The 17,820-nt window shown below is 44.8% G+C and overlaps 1 protein-coding gene across 2 annotated transcripts in view; it reads right to left on the bottom strand.

Annotated features, from left to right (window-relative positions):
- Positions 1–17,820, bottom strand: part of EVA1A (eva-1 homolog A, regulator of programmed cell death) — a 216,130-nt gene that overhangs the window by 132,914 nt on the left and 65,396 nt on the right. For both annotated transcript variants that reach the window (XM_054196263.1, XM_054196265.1), the window contains exon 3: positions 9,387–9,510. In XM_054196263.1, the coding sequence (XP_054052238.1) occupies positions 9,387–9,510 (124 nt within the window). The remainder of the gene's footprint in view (positions 1–9,386; positions 9,511–17,820) is intronic.

Raw genomic sequence — 17,820 nt, 5'->3', positions numbered from 1 at the left:
AGTCTGTGCTCCCCTTCAAACCTTTTTTCCCCACACTCCTATTCCTGTGTTCCTATATTTACTTATTTTTCGTTTCCAGCAAGCATTTGTTATCTGAGTTTGCTGAGTTTTTACACTTTGGAAGATATAAGCAGATTCTGGCCTCCAAGTCCCGGAATGCAAATAAGCGAACATAGATCAGAAACTCCTCACTGTGGCAAATGCTTTCTCTTTAGGGCAGTGCACATTGCTACGGCTCCTTGCTTTTTGTTTTCCTCCAGTTTCCTTTCACTTACAACATGCACCTCATATCCTGAGTTCCAGAGCTTCCTCCTCATCCGCATGAATGTGCTACTAATGAGAACTTTCTGTTCATCTCCAGATTTGAATAAATCCATTTTAATCAAGTCAGCATTCCCTTAGGCAGGATCGGGTGGAAGAAACCTTTTCAGGACAGTAAAGGTCTCCAGAGTCCTCAGGTACAGCCTGTCCTCTGACTCCCCCCAAGCACTTAAGCTGTGGGATACCTGGCCATTCCCTCATTTCAACAGCGAGGATCTAAAAAGGATCGTCCCCTTTAATTTGGAGCATAAAAAAGTGAGAAAGTCACAAATCGATACATTTGCACAGAAATATCTTTTAATGTTATTTCAGTTCAGTTTTCCCTTGAGAAATTTTTTTGTGAAGATGCTGTAATTCAGCTTTTAAAAATCGAAGTTTGCTACTCTCGATAGCATGGAGTGCACCACTTACTCCTGCAGAAGCTAATCTGAAAATCTGAAAGACACGGCTCGGATGACAGTCCAGAGTTATACCAAGTGGGCAGTTTCCCAACTTCAGAAGTACCCTGAAAACTCAAGAGTGCCAAGTTTTGGAGGTCTGAAACTATTTCGACAAGTAAGAAGATTGTTCTTTGCAAACGACCTTGTCAGATTCCTTTAAAATTACGCTCCTGATGCACCCATCCAATTTGCAATGTTTAAAAGGCGCCTTTCCCCACTGTCACTTTCATTAGTCTGAAGCAGTTGTCTTTTTATATTCTGCTGTGAAAAGGCTGGCAGTGCTGCAAATTAACTGCTACATTTCATTTCCAAAGTAGCGTTCAGATGCATCTAGTACTTTGGTTTTGGACAAACAGAGGTATATGGTTATCTAAGGAGGAAAAAGGGAACGATATCAAAATATATGTGCTAGACTGTGAGATGAGAGTTAAACAAAACGCTTGGGAGCCCTGGACAAATTTAGTTCTCATCCCACTTCTTCCATTAATGAATTTGGGCTGATTTTCTGAACACTTACTGGTGTTCTGCTGCCTAAGCCTCTGCCTCACCCTTTATTAGTCCTCCTTCCAAGGACCTGAGAACCTGCTGGCTAAATTTCAGTGAAATTTGTCAGAAATGTTGAGATGACAAATATAGTTAAGTCCCTATGCATTTTATAAGACCTGGTAGCCAATTACAGAAGAGACTCACATCCGTGCCAAAGCCAGTTTTAATTGTTGCACTGTCCCACCAGCCAACCAGCATGGATGTAATACCTAGCCGATTAGCATGGATATAAACCTGGACTAGCTACGAGATAGGAGGCAATGGTAAAACACTTTGTTACTGCAATGAAAAGATGTGAGGGATGCACTAAGGAAAAAATTACATGAATCTGTAAGGAAAAAGACTTCATTGGTACCAATGCTCATGGCACTTTTTGTTCTTCTCTTCCAGTGGTGGTGTAAATCTGGAGTAATGCTGCTTAAAGTTATTATTAAAATAGCTGAAAGGGAGAATTTAGTCTTATATCATTAAAACGGTCTTCTCCAAATGTTAAAATAATGGCAATAATAATTCTGACACGGGAACATTAAAAGGATACCTGATTGATATTTTTACATATAAACCATGGGGTCGCCTGGAGCATAAAATATGGAAATACCAGGTCTACTAGATTAAAAGCTAGTTCACTACTGTCCTAAATAATTAAACACAAAGCATTCCCTCAATGGCTTTGCCTGAGAAGAAAAAAATGTAGCTGGGAGAAATACAGTTACTAAATCTCCCAAATTCATCATGAATGCTTTAGAAGTCCCAGTTCGCAGAGACATGATTAGGTGACAACCTCCAGTGCCTTTTAAGTAGTCGGAAAAAGAAGCGCGTAACCGAGAAGAGCTTGATGCAGCACCAGTATGATGGAAAGCTGAAAATATCAGAAGATACCTGTTTTAAAAATGCATAATTAATCTGAAAACCAAATGTAGGACTGATACTGAAAAAATGTTGAAGAAGTCCACAGTATTGGAAAGAGTTCTCTACCCTGGAGAAGATTTACTCTTCTCTGCATTTCTTCCAAGAGGAGCTTATTTGAGGAGAGCGGTTGATCTATATTTTGTCTTGAATAGGTAGGTCCATGTACAGGACGCCCTGCAGAAGTAGTGTATAAATTTGCCTCTCTGTTCTGCTTACCGCTCTGTGAGGCCTTCGCGCATGGTTTAAACTGTGGATTCAATATAACAGATACAAACTTTCACAATAGGGAAAAAAAAAAAGAAAAAGAAAAAAAAAACCCTAACTTTGCAGCATCTCGATTTGGTTTATAAGCATATTGTTTCTGGGACACGCTTTTCTTCTCACAGTTCTTCACCAGTGTGCCAGAAAATCTAAAAATCTATTGTTCAGAGCTTGCAAACCTCTATCACAGTTGGACTGTCTTGAGATTTAGATGTCTGGGTTTTGTTTGGGGAAAACTGGTTTCTTTGTGTTTATTCTGGCTAATTGTCCCAAGGACACCCCTTTGCTCTCCTGGGGAGAAGGCTCCCAGATCACTTTGTCTCTGGCAGCAAAGCCATTCATGACACCTGAAGCACCATCCACAAGGCAGCCTCCATCATCAGCACAGAAAGGTGTGACAGGTGCCCACAGCGCCTCAGGATGGGCTGGATCTCCTGAAACCTGTTGTACCCGAGGGCAAAGGCTCACAGTTCCTTCTGGCAACGCTAGGGACTCGCCTCCCCCAGCACAGAAAGGCTGCGGTGTATCCCTTTCTTGTCCTCCATCAAAAATCTGTGGCTTGAAAGGGTTTTTTTCCCCCTTGTTTTTTTCCCAGGACCCCACAGAAAATGTAAATGCCAATGGACAAAGGGATGGATAAAAGCCACAGCTCTATGATTTATGCAATTCAGGCAGATTTGAGAATTTGGCTTTTTTAGTGGCTCGCATCTGATGCAGCAAAGGGAATCTTTCCACCCACATCAGTAGGAAGCAGCACCTTGGTCTTCACTGGCTCCCAGTTCTCCTTTTGATGTCAATCAGGGCTGAATGACAAGGTTGGAAAGAAAACTGGGATATTTTTTCTTCCTCCTTTTTTTTTTTTTTTTTAACCCTCTCGCGTGAGCAGCTGTTTCCTCTCCACAGGGGCCGGGGCTGACAATAATCTCTGCATTTGCTGACAATGAAATCACGCGTTCCTCTTAATCCCAGCCCTGACAACCAAGTGATTAGCGTGCTACAGAGACAGGGCTATTTGACAGCGCCTGAAAAATCTCCGTGCATCAACGGCTTAAAACAATATTAATCGTTGGCATTAAAATTTCTCTGAGCCCAATCGCAGGCTGATGGATCTGTCCCGCGTTATTTATAGCGTTCCTTTATTTACACCTTTTCATCGCCACGGCGTTTGCTGCCTGGGGTTTTATTGCCCTTATAAATTTCCACTCCCTGCACCACCTTAACAGTTTTTGAAATAATACAGATAAGCAAGAGCAAGCTGATGAATGCAGGAGGTAAAAGGCTTATTCTGCTGCCCCGGTGGATGGGCCAGAAGACATGCCCATTAAACAGCCCGCGCTGCTTCGGGAAGCCTGGCCCACCAAAAAGCAATGTAGCGAACAATACAGTGAACTTCTCCTGCCACCAATAAACCTGTCTTACGAAGGAGATTAATGCTTTTCTGAAAGGGTTGATAACTACTGAATTACCAATCTATCCCAGCACCAAAATCAATCACCAGCGTCAAAGGGACTGGGAATACATTTAGGTCCCTCTTTGCTCTCGTCTGAAATGTCTATAAAAACTCTGCTCTTTCCATAGACCTCTGCTCTTGCTTACGGCATTTTGCAAATTCTGCCTCAGGAGTGAAAGCCTGGAGGACGTGTGATGAGAACAGGATTTTCACGCCATGTTCACTGAGTTTAACAGCAAAGGTGTAATTCTCAGCCCAGCAAAGTCAATGGCAAAGCTCACACTAGATTCAATATTGAAGGAATGGATTGTAGGGAAATTAAAAGACGAACAAGATGCATTCACTGCAAGCCTAGGTTGTCCTTCCAAAACGTCCTTTCCACATATTTCAGCTAATGTGGTCGAAATCTGATGAGCAGACCTGACCAATCCCCCAGGAAACATGAGGCAGCTTCACATTCACTGCAACTGGGAATCACTAATACAGAGAATGACTCTTTGCAATTCCTTGACTGCTGGAAAAGCTCTGCCACCAGTAATGGTATTCTGCTGTTTGGATAGGTTTGGAAGTACCACTGACCAAAAAAATCACACACCCTCACCAAAAGCAGACAACTCCTGGGACACAGCATGGCAGCTCCATCATTATATGATAGAGTGTGCAAACTTGAAGATGACATTTATATCAGAAGATGATGTAATTGGAATTAATCCCTAACTGGTCTTAAAATTCAGCTACTTTCTAATTAAAATTGCCAAGGGCAATGTTAAGAAAAATAAAATTATCTGAGTAAGATTTTGGCGAGGGTATCAGGATGGGCATTCCCACGTTTGAAAAAAAGTAATTGTAACTTCACAAGAATTAACTGGGCCTCTTGGATTATAATTAAATGTATGGTGGAGAGAATGACTGCCTGCTCTCTTCAAACGTGTCCAGCTCAATTCCCAGCACAAAAGTTTTCCCATAAATCAAAGCTGCAGGTTCTGAACTAGAACAAAGTGACCTCCCCCACCCCCTTCCCTCCTCCTACCCCCACACACACTTTCGGCACTTCACGCTTTGCCAACAAACACCAGTTTCCTTCCCAGATGCATTTCTCAGAGCCTTGATGTCTTTCACAAATATGTTTTTGTATTGTTACAGAGGGATTTGAGCTGCAATCGGAGCCCAGGTCACAATCCAGGCTTTCTGAAACTTCAAAGCTTTTAGGCTTACATTTGAGAATAGAAGGGAGAGAAGCAAAGTTTGGTTCACACTTTGTTACATCACTGGGATGATTAATACAGGGAGGCTTCACACCCGCCAGCCTCCCATTATCACATCCAGCTGCTCCACGGAGCATTTCAAAATGAAATAAAAATAATAATTAAAAAAAAAAACCCACTGGATGGAGATTATCTCTCCCAGAGTCCTTGAAGTCATAAGCTAAAATAGCAACTGCCCGATAGGAAAGAGGGACAATATCACTATAGCATTTAGAGGAGGCTGCTGCTCAGGCTATTCAGAGCTGAGAAGGGGATGGTGCAGCCAGGTCAGCGTGGCAATGGCAGAGGAGGAGACAAGAGAAAGGCACTACGTGGGGGACTCATGGGGGAAGCCACATAGGCAAGGTAGGAGCCCTCTCCTTTCTCGACAGCACGGCCAGCGAATGGCCACTCAGACAACACAACTCATCCTAAAGTAAACCCTTTGCAGAGACAGGCAAACGTTTACGTCCCCATTTTGTTCAGCCGCATCGGCACTTTTGAAATAACAAAGCCAAAAGAATAACCAAACAACCAAAAAGCCACCGTGGGAAAACAAATGCTGCTCAGGGGCAGATCGATCCCTGCTTGTACAACAGCCCAGAGCAGCCACCAACCCCGGTGAAATCATCTGCAATGGTACTGCTGGGGTGCGAAGAGGTGAAGTTATTTCTTTAGCATAACTTGGGCAATCCCAGAGATCCTGTTCCTGGCTGGGATTAGACCACGCAACCCCTCCGGAAAGTCTGGCACACAGAGCAAATATTTCCTAGCTTACAATAACACACGATCTTACACAGTTCTCTGCCCTCTGAAGTGAGGGGGATGAACAAACACCAAATTGTTTGAATAATATTGGTGAATCCAGATTTCAGTTAGAGGGAATTCATGTTAGACCAATTAAATAGTATGTCAATTCCTTCTAATTATATGTTCCTGCAGCCTACCCGGTAATTATACTTAATGGGTCTAAATCAAATCAGCATGTTACCTGAGAAATAATTGGATTTGTGTGCAATTTTTTAATGATCTTGAAAGGTACCCTGGAGATTGAAGTCCTCTGTGTTGATCCTAGGCTTGAGCGTGCTTTGGAGGTAGATCTCAGGCTACATTTCCCCTGATAAATTAAATGTGCCGGTTCTCTGTTGCTGAGGCCAACTGGCATGGGACATATACATAGTATGTATACACATACATAGTGTATTTATTTATTTACAGGCACAGAGAATACACAGCACTGCCAAACACCTGACATTTAAAAGCAGTTCCATGCATGTATCTGACTCCTGTATATGCAGATGAGTGTTCACTAGACCCCGGATCCAGTCATTGGATCAGAGGGAACCCTGATTAGCACAAGACTTCCCAAAAAACACACAAGCCATTGAATTTCTCACTGTTTCCAGTTAAGCAAGGACTTCTCTGAAATATTTCTTTGAATTTCTAGGAGGTGAACCATAACGTGTCAGCACCAAACCCCTGCGTGAGCTTCCCTGCTTCCAGCGAAAGCAATCTCAGAGCAGTTAGTACAGCAGAGGTTGTCCCGATCGCCCTGCTCCCCGGAGCCCCGCCATTTAGAAAACGTGGGGCCTTCATGATTTACTGTCCTCCATCTCATTGAAATTCTGCCTGTGAGAATCCAAAATAGAACCTTGCCTTTTGAGTGAACCCCATACAGCCAGTGAGCATCGAAACCACTAGATTTCAAACACAACGTAATGTCAGAGAGGCATAACTGCAGTGACAGTGGCTGGAGGGGATGACTGCACCATCTAGTTATTCTTCAGCAAAGGTACAAGTAAATGCCACTAACTTCAGTGTTGCTTTCTTTCAAGGAAGTCTTCCTTTTTAGATAACTACCTCTATTCAGGGGGCTTTTGAGGCTCCAGCAGGACTCAGAGTGGGAGGGCTTGGGCATCCTTATTTTATATTACAGATGTCCTGTCCAAACTCTGCCACTTCCCAAAGCACCTCTCCTACCTGTATACAGGAAAACCCACATTCATTCTACCTAGGTAGGCACTTAACCAAGGCACCTCCTTCAGCAGCATGGTCACATCAGGCTCCCTCAATAGGCAAAGGAAAGAAACAGATGACTCTAGAAGACAATTCAGACCTTAAATAGCTTCTTATTAAAGTACTTCTCTAGTGTCTACTGTAAAGAAGGACAAATTCAGGAACAGAAACATAGCCCAGAAAATTGCATTTGTCTTCTGATAAAGTTATGGATTGAAGCAGGCACCAGGCAGTGAGCCCAGGACAAGGACCCTCTGGTGCTCTTTGGTTACAATTACGTGTGCTCAGACTTTCTGGAGCAGATCAAGACTTCACAGGACCACAGCTTTTGGGGTCAACTCTTAAACACGAAGGCCTTGCTCTAGATTCATTTACAGCTGATAAACAATACCCAAATACTCAATAACCCCCAAAGCCCACCAAAATTTTTCATAGTCCTGTACTTTCCATTCTGTGGCTCCATTTCTTCAGTCCCCTCATTAACTTTCTCCCTGCACCAAGGTGAAAAGCCATAGTTACCAAACTCACAAAAGCGCTAGATTCAGTTTGTGAGACTCGAAACTAATGTCTTGAATCATCAAGGAGAGGTTGACCGTGTCCCGGTGTCTCTGTGCAAAGCTAATCCTCACATATTTCAAGCCTTTTTATTAATCTATTGGGTTCTGATTAAAAGCTTGCCAAGTGACTAAAAAACAATAATTTGTGTCAGGTTACCCTGTTTCACCCTGCAAAATTGGAGCTGCCTGAAAAATGTCTTGGGGAAATGTTTTCAAGCAACTTCCCCTGCTCTCTTTTAGGAAAATCACTTACCCAGCACACAGGCAAACTCCTCCTTTTCTAGCATATCTGTAATTAGCAAAGAATGCCAAGCCATAAATATTTATGCACAGATGGGATCCTGAAGTACCTTCAGAAGTTCAGCACAGGCCTCAATAGTCAGATTTCTCAAGCAAGCTTTGATATAAAACCTGCAGGTTCAGGAGGACTTGTCAGAACACCCTGCTAATCACCCCTCTCTCAGGGATGCATTTCTCACCCAAGAAGGGATGTTCCAATCACTCACGAAAACCCCACAACAAATGCAGGTGCTTCATTACTTACTTTTCATTTGAATTCCTCACAGATCTTGCCAGATCCCTCCAGTTCATTAGCACAGGTCTCTGCGTGCAAAAGGATTTCTCTGCTGCTGACAGAGTCTGACTGTTTCTGCTTTTGTTTCAACCTTTTCTGAAATCAGGTGTGGTTTTCTTCCCTGTGTGAACTTTTTTTTTTATTTCTTCCTCAAAAATTTTGTTGACCGTGATGCTGGAACCACATTATTTACGTCATCTAAAAAGCTTGGCATTAGGCTGGTGTGAAATGCCATGTCCAGACTATTAATTCAAATAGAGTCAGGGCCTGTTCTCTGGCTGGAACCGGTTGGCACAGTTTGGCCACCATCAAACCCTATCTGTCTCCAAACTAACATGTCTGCTTCCAAAGTGCTGACGGAAAACAGTGCCCAGGCTGTGCTAACTTCCCCGGTGGGGCCAGGATTTGGCCAGGAGGGTGTTGGTTGTCCTGGGCCAAAGCCACACCAGGCTCCCCTCCTCCGCAGCGTGCATGATTGCACTCCCAGTATCCAGGCGCCGGTCCCGTTTAATTTAAACGCAGCTAATGAGATCACACAAAACATAGATTAACATTTCCCAGCCTGATCTGGGAGCAATTAAGAGCTGGTTTATGGCACGGCGTGGGCAGGTGAGTTTCCCGGTGCACCACCATCTTCAGCGCCTGCCTTAGGCACCCAGGTCTGAAGTGTTTGCCCACACAAAGAGCTCCTGCTCCCTCTGGAGGGGCAGGCGGAGAGGGGACGAGTCCCAGTAGCCCACTGGGACAGGAAGGCGGCCACAGATGGGAGTGGCAGAAGCCCACCCACCGCCAACAGTGTGAGCTCAGCGTTGGCAAAGGCTTTCACTGGCACCTGCAAAAACAATCTGCAACTGGGGCTGCCAGCGAGGAGGAAGGAGCCGGAGCAGAAGCATCCCAGCAAGGCAGCAAGTGAGGGGGAGAGGGGAAATGCTCCGCACCCAGGGCGTTACATTACACCGAAAATAAAGGTGGAGGGGAAAAACAGTCCTAGGAGGCCTCTCTGGCGAGTGTTAAGTATGAAAACGCTTTGGTCTCGCCAGAGCAGAGATTCAATAGCGAGATACTTACTTGGCCTGCACTTGTACCACACGATGAGGTATTTGCCGGTTCCAGGGCACGGATCCGCGCCGAACAGCCGGCTATTGATGAGAAACTGGCAGCTCCGTCTGTCCTGGCACTCGTCCAGCATCTTCTGCAGCCAGGGAGGCACACAGACACACACGAGAAACAGAGAAACAAAAGCACATCAGTATCTCCGCCGAAGGGATCGTCCAACGGAGACAAACTGGAGAATGGCAAGGCCATCCTCACTTCTGCATCCGTCCCCGGCAGGAGGCAGGCAACAGTGCTTAATGCAATGAGTACTGCAGGAGCCATGGGCTAGGAGAGGGCTAAAACTTGCTCTGCTTTAAGGAGCGCGATGCCTTTCCCTTTCATGCATGCAAAAGGAGGGATTTACACTGTTTTGAAGTATTTGCACACAGTTTAACCATAGTATAAGGCACCACTGTCCCAGGAAAAGCAGCTCTGGGGACACGGATCAGCCTTGACAGTTAAAAGCACAGACTCACACCCTGCCACCGCCATTCTGCTTTAGATTTCTCTGGAGATGCACAATTTCAACTGCAGCTTTCAAGAGAGCTCTTGCCTCGCTTACATAAAAGCTTTGGCAATTGCTGGTATTCCAATAATTGTTGTGGTGAGAACGCTGCTATACAGCCAACTTAGTCAGTTTTTAATAGGGCTCACTCCTCTTCCCCCATGACTATCGCGTTCCTTTTAGCTATGCTCAGCAAGGGCCTGCGAGTCGGAGGGTCCTCCCACTGCCGGCATTTTGGGTCCTCTCCCCTTTTCTGCACTGCCTTTCCTGTAACGCTTGCTCCTCACTTCCCCATTCATAACACTCTTAAAAACTCCATGTCGGAATCCACAGGGGCAAGACATTCTGTCTCCTGCTAGAAAATAGCTTCATTAAGGAAGATTAATGATTTCTTTTAACCCTATGGTCCTCTAAAGCAGGAGTGGGGGGAGAGAATATTATTAAGTGGGGCAGTAATTAAGTTTTAAATTCAGCTGGATGGCTTAGGCGGTATTTATGTGCTGCTGTAGAGCCCCTAAAGCGCTAAAATTACCATAATGTTTGCCTGACACACATGAACCTGTCAGAGCATTTTGAGACCGCAGAGCGAGGTAATCCACGGGCCTCACTAAGTCCCTGCGATACAGAGCTGTGAATTCCAGTCCCAAAACAATTAATTTTCACCTGCAAGGAGGCACTGGAAAATCCTTTCTCAGAAATTCCCCCCTAGACTCCCCTGGTCTCTTTTGTCATCTCCCTGTTCCCTTTTCTTACCCCCACCTCGATATTTGGGCTTTCCCACAATCTTATCCCTGTGCCATTAACATAAAGGCTGTTCCTTCTCTACCACATGCCACCCAAACCAATTTTCTCTCTGCCTCAGTGACTACTCTGGTTTTGAGTTCTCCCTGAACATAATATATCTAATCTTTAGCATCATAACTCTGAACATCACCCTCTGAACAAGAGGAACAACAGCTGTTCCAGTTTCAAGTGCAATTCGAAACTGCCTCATTTGCGGTTGCTCATAACTTCCTGAAGCTTTCACCTTTTGGGCTAACACATGCAAGAATTCGTGCCTGCCTCAAGTCTGACCTTTATTTTAAAGTTCAAACCAAGACGATTCGGGCCTCTCCTAGGGAGCAGAGAACATATGCTGTTGTTTTCTACTTACAAAGGTAATAAAATGCAGGCATCTCGTTTCCAAATACAGAAGGAAAGGCTCAAAAGTGAACACTGAAGAAGGTGCCTGGGAGCGTTAGCCCCAACTTGACCGTCACATTAAAATGCATAGAAACAGCATATTCTTTCCTCTAGGCTCATAAGGGTTGACTGCTCACTCAGCATGTGAAATTTAATTCAATGCAAAATCCAATGAGTTGCAAAGGAATTTAAGCAAGGCCTCTATGCAGATACCTCATTTGATCTCAAAAGGCAGAGAACAACTGGAACAACTCTTGAATCACAGAATCACAGAATGATAGGGTTGGAAGGGACCTCTGGAGATCATCTCGTCCAACCCCCTGCCAGAGCAGGGTCACCCAGAGCAGGTTGCACAGGAACGCGTCCAGGCGGGTTTGGAATGACTCCACCACCTCTCTGGGCAGCCTGTGCCAAGGCTCTGCCACCCTCAAAGGAAAGAAGTTCCTCCTCATGTTTAGGTGGAACTCCCTATGCTCAAGTTTGTGCCCGTTACCTCTTGTCCTGTTGCCAGGCACCACTGAAAAGAGCCTGGCCCCATCCTCCTGACACCCACCCTTTAAGTATTTATAAGCGTTGATAAGGTCCCCACTCAGACATCTTTTTTCTAGACTGAAGAGACCCAAATCCCTCAGCCTTTCTTCATAAGAGAGGTGTTCCAGTCCCCTAATCATCTTGGTAGCTTTCTGCTGCACCCTCTCCAGCAGTTCCCTGTCCCTCTTGAACCGGGGAGCCCAGAACTCCAGGTGCGGCCTCACCAAGGCAGAGTAGAGGGGGAGGATGACCTCCCTCAACCTGCTGGCCACACTCTTCTTGATGCACCCCAGGATGCCATTGGCCTTCTTGGCCACAAGGGCACATTGCTGGCTCATGGTCATCCTGTCATCCACCAGGGCTCCCAGGTCTCTTTCCACCAAGCTGCTCTCCCCAACCTGTCCTGGTGCATGGGGTTATTCCTCCCCAGGTGCAGCACCCTACACTTGCCCTTGTTGAATTTCATAATGTTCCTCTCTGCCCAACTCTCCAGCCTGTCCAGGTCCAGCCTTCTGGTGTGTCAGCCAGCCCCCTCAGCTTTGTGTCATCGGCAAACTTGCTGAGGGTGCACTCTATCCCCTCATCCACGTCATTGATAAATATATTGAAGAGGACTGGACCCAGTACTGACCCCTGGGGAACACCACTTGTCACTGACCTCCAACTAGACTCTGGGCCCCTAATCACGACCCTCTGAGCTCCGTCTTTCAACCAGTTTTCTATCCAACCTACTGTCCATTCATCTAACCCACACATGAATGATTCACACACAGAGAGAAATCCTCTCCAAATCACCGCAGATCTGCAAGGATTTGCTGGTACTGGACAGCCATGGCTGTGTTTATACCCAAGCAGTGCTAAGAATATGGAGCAAAGGGAAAGAGGCAGAACCCCAAATGTTTCCTTTCGCACAAGGGAAGCCTTCTCCCCTCAAAGGCAGCGGACTCGGGTTCTTTGGTCAACAAACCTGTTCATAGCAGATGGGTGGGATTTTCAAAGGCCTTCAGCATTGCGTAATAGGGGCTACTAAAACCAGTGGGAAAACCACCTTGGGTTTCCGCACAGACTAAGGCCATCAAGAAGCCTCTTTGAAAACCTCTGTCCTTATGCTCAGCACCAGGAGCGAAGGCAATTAATTGCCAGCCTCAGAGAACGATGAACATGGGCAGCTTTCACATATTGCCGCTTTGTCTTGCTCTGCTCTAACTTTTGGCAGCTCTTGCTTACTCCGTGTATTCCACCTCCTGAGTTCACTTCCTGCAGGAAGCAAAGTAACACAGAGCCCTAGGGAGAAGTCCGTAACTAAATTAAGGAGCAAAAGTCATCTATGCCATTGTGAGACCATAGAAAATGGGAAGTGTTCTTGAGGCTGAACATGCCTTTTACTAATTGTTTTTAGCGTTTAGCTACAGTTTCAACTTAATTTGGTAATAGCCATGACTCTGAGAAGTTATTTCACGGGGGGACAGAAATCAATATTTCCTTTTCATTCACGTAATTCTAATGTGCCTCCCTCTGAAGGGCAACAATTTTTCTGAAAATATAAAAAAATTTAAGATTTCTGATTTCCTGCAGACTGTTTGAGTAGAGTCTTAGGTGTAATGAAATGTATCCATGAAGAGTTAAATAAGAAAATATGTTCAATGCTCAGTGAAATACATCAGGAAAAATGCAAATAAAATTAGCAGTGGTTGACTGTGCCATGTTCTTGATTAAAAATAAAACTCAAAGAAGTTACACCAGCCCTAACGTTAACTTAAAAACTCGTACATACAATTTTTACCTATCCTTGCATACACAGAAATCTTCTTTCCCACTGTTTTCATCAGTATATACTATACACTAGCATCTTCTGAAAAATTGGGCAACGCGGTGACTCTACAGAACATGCGTGACAAGATGATCTGCTACAGGTACTCCTCCCCTGCAGGTCCAGTGCGTCTGGTGTTTACAGGCATCCTTACAAACCCAGACCTTGGTTTTCTGGTCTCACTCTCAAAAATCAAACTTCTAGGCAATATCAGAGCTCTGGCAGACGTCATTTCTGAAATATACTTGCAAATGATCAGCTAGATTAGATTGACACCAGGAAGGCTGTGAGTTTACTTGGTAGTGAGGGAATGTCCTGAGCTCACACGGCTTTTGCTTAATGGCTTGAAAAATGTGGGCAATTCATTCTACATTTGCCTTGTTTTTCTGGCTGTCACTGTCAGCTGTGAAGGTGGGAAAACACAACCACAAAACCAAACAAAAAGAGGCGTACAAACAACCTGAACTTGCACAGAAATAGCAGCAGACACGCAGAATCATCCCTAACAGGGATATATAATCAGCTGTTTATGTCATTGCCATCTGGTAGACCCCTGACTAATGCCAAATAAAGTCGCATTGGATTAGATTGTATTATAAAAATCACTCCAACTGAAGAAGGTGGAGGAGGAATTCCTGTCTGGTATGAAAGGGGAGGGAAGACACATTAATTGCATTGTGCCATTTTATAATTGCGTTCCAGTGGTAAATCAAGCCTGAGGGCTGACAGCCAGCACCCAGGAGGGAAGTTGCGGCTGTTTGAACCCATTCCATTCTCTGGTTCATGACTGAGCTAAGAAGCTGCAAGATTTAGAGGAGATAAGAGAGCAAGAAATGTGAATTCAAGTAAAACAAACACTAATCTAACCCCTCTGATTTATGCCCTGGATTAATCTCATTGCGGTGACCCAGCTCTTAAAGCAAGGGCAGCCTCAAGCTCAAAACCATGTCTTTCTAGTGGGCATTGGAGATGAAACACATTTCTCGTGCTCATTTTGTTGTGCTCATTAGCTAAGTAATTGCTTGTGCTCATTAGATAACAGCCTTTTAAATCTGGGACTGGATGCGAGCTCTGCAAGAAGGCTGTCCTCCACCATTCCCAAGGGTGCACTCATTTTTATTCTGTCTCTTCAAATCAGTCTTCAAGAAGCACTTCCCCACACACTTAAAATAAACCGCAACTGAGTTTAACACCCAAGGCAATTAAACTTATCTCAGTTCTTAGTCCCTTGTAGTAGTTCATAGAGTCAACACACTGAAGGTGAAACTTCGGACCCATAGAAGCTAATGGTGAAACTCAATGGGAACTAGGATTTTGCCACAGGGCTGCTCTCTGTACAGCCTCCATCATCAAAGGAACATAAGGATGGCTGCAGGGCATGTCAGTCAGGCATGAAATTACACAGAAGAACCCCACTAAATAATTGCCCAAATTGCATGTTGCTGAGAATAACTCAGAGAGCAAACTGCATGAATGGGTCAGAGCTGTGTGCAGTTAAATGTGATTTGTACTAAGAATTTTATGCGAGAAGATACCAGTAATTTCAAAAAATATGATTGAGTATTTGTAGGTCAAATTCAGCACAGATATAGCCATTATGATGAATTTACATCAACATATTTGGTGCACCTCCATGAGTTTTGCAATGAGAAGTAAATAAAACAAAGGCAGCATGAATTCTCCCTACAAAGCCATACAGTGCAATCATAGAATCATCTAGGTTGGAAGGAACCTTTAAGATCATTGAGTCCAACCATCAACCCAACACTGCCAAGTCCATGACTAAACCATGTCCCTCAGCACCACGTGACATCTTTTAAATACCTCCAGGGATGGGGACTCCACCACTTCCCTGGGCAGCCTGTTCCAATGCTTGACAACCCTTTCGGTGAAGAAATGCATTCATAACAGTGTCATGTCACATTTCTTTTGAATTTTGATACTGTTTTATAAACACATGAATGTTGGTATTACTTTAAAACACACTGTAAACTTAGTAATTTTAAGTTGCAAACTAACTTACAGGTCCTTTTTCCAATTATCTGAAGACTGCACATTCATCTCTATTCATTCATGCAACTTACAGAAGTCCATGGACCAAGAGGATTTTCCAAGGACCACCAGCAGGGAAGGACAGACTACACGAAGAAGTGAAATCCTTATTGATGGTTACCTGCCTATGGCTTCATCAGAAAACCTTCCCAGCCTGCTCCGTTAGCAACTAATTCAGTTTTGCCCAAATTATCGCATTCAATCTGTGCAATACATGAAGAAGAGATCAAAGGCCCTGAATCCTGACTGCTGATCTATGGCAGGTTTTGGCACTCTAGTAGCTATATCTTATCACACTTCCATGGACCTTGCAACGTTCACAGCAGAGTCAGGAGGAGGGAACTGTGCCCACATGTTTGGTGACTCACATTAACACGCCGGACTGTGAAAAAAAGAGCTGAAAACTGGGCACACATTCCCTTTCACCAGCTCTGCTATGGGAGGAGTAAGGGCCAGCAGGACAGTAGGGCAGGCAGCAGAGGGCTGGGATGTTAAAACACGACGGCCAGATGCACCAGAGCTCCTCTGGCAGAGCCTTAAAAGAGCCCAGAGAAAGCGATTCACAAAGAGCAGGAACATGCTCAGCAAATAGAAAGACCCGATAAAAGCTGCATCACAAATATCACCTAATTAACCATTACCTACATTTCCTAACAGTGGGAAACTTAATCTGTATGCGGGGTCAACTTCAAAGGGAGGGGGCGTCTAAGCTCAAGAAATACAAAAGGATGCATAACCAAAAGTCATGGGATTAAAGAAAGGGAAAGCTTAAAACACAAAGTGGAAAAAAAATCATTGAGAGCAAACCATTACACTGTCAAGCAGGGTCTTAGTGGCAATGATGGAAGCCCCATGACTTGGAAAGTTTAAATTTAGAGTAAACAAGGCATTAGGAGGCTTACACCCCGGGGAGCCGTCCTGCCTCATCAGGGAGACAGGCTGCACCGGCCACCTCTGCCTCCTGTGTCTCTTCTTCTGCAGTCCATACACGCTGCCCTGATGAGCTACTTAATTCAAGCCAAAGATTTCAAAGATACGACAATTTAGAGATTATCTATGACCTTTGCATCAAGCAGTTCCTCCACTTGCAGATAATTAGCTGGGGGAGCTGCTTGCCAGAGAGTTATATTTCCGCCTGGGCAAGATTCATGAATGAAGCTGCACTGGTTCTCTGATTTTTAAGAGCAACTTCAGGACTTCAGTAACCTCTTCTGGACCCTGAGCTCACTGCTTACCATCCTCTGCAAAGTAATTAATATAGTCCGACAAAGAGTTGCCCGAACTGCTCTTTAATTCACTGACATTTCTGTGACTGAAACTTCCCTCGTTCAAACTGCCTGTAAGCTGTGGAGATCTTCTCATACGCGATGTGACAAATGGCGGGTTCTCCTCCCAGTGGTACTGATGACCATTATTCTTCCTTTTTGTCATTTTCCTCCCTCCTTCCCCTTGACCATCATCATCTTGTAGACACTCAAAATCATGATAAAGGACCGTTTATTAATAAGTTTATATATTGCCAATACAGCAGGACCCTCACTCCTGTTAAAGCCACGTAGGGCTGTTACACCAGTGGGACCGTACAATATCCTGTGACTGGACGTGGCAGGAGCCACTGTCCTTGGCCTACCAAGAAAACCAGAGCAATTGGATCATTGTCTTCTATTTTGTATTTTACTCTTTCACACTGTTGATCCAGAACACTTGGGGAAAATAAAAGAAACTGTAACACACACACACACACACCCCCACCCCCACACACACCTTCCAGCCCCCTCGTTTTGTGATCAATAACTGGCCCACGCTTTGAAAGTCGCGCAGCTACTGGAAAGTTTATCTCATCTTTCATCAAAGAGGTCATCTCCCCTTTGCTTTCTATCACAGAAACCTTCCTGGTAGGTGCGAATAAGAAGGGGGGGAAGAAGGGTTTGGGGAATCCCGTGGTTAGCATGCAAGGAATCCGCTCCCTTTTGTACCACTGCCTCACACGCTGCTGGAGGGGCAGCGGGAGACGGTGACAGCAAAGGTATCCTGTATCTCGCTTAAAGGACAAAAGGAAATACCACATCAGCAGCACTAGTGATTCCTGTCACCAAGGACTGGTTGTCCCGGAGAGTGTTGAAAGGGACCCAGGCCACAGGCCATGCCTAGGCTCCCTCCCCAGAGTGGCTAATCTTTCCAAGGAGAGGCATGGCAGCTCCAGAGCACCTTCTAAGCACAGCTCCCCTCTGGAAAACAAGTCACACAGTAAAATATTGCCCTCTGAGTGCAGTTTTCTGCTGGTTGCAGTACGTGCATATATAAAGACAGAAGCTAGCCTACAGTTA

Source organism: Rissa tridactyla, chromosome 3 (assembly GCF_028500815.1).
Source record: "Rissa tridactyla isolate bRisTri1 chromosome 3, bRisTri1.patW.cur.20221130, whole genome shotgun sequence".
In the NCBI taxonomy this organism is placed as follows: domain Eukaryota; kingdom Metazoa; phylum Chordata; class Aves; order Charadriiformes; family Laridae; genus Rissa; species Rissa tridactyla.
This window is presented reverse-complemented; position numbering and strand designations above follow the sequence as displayed.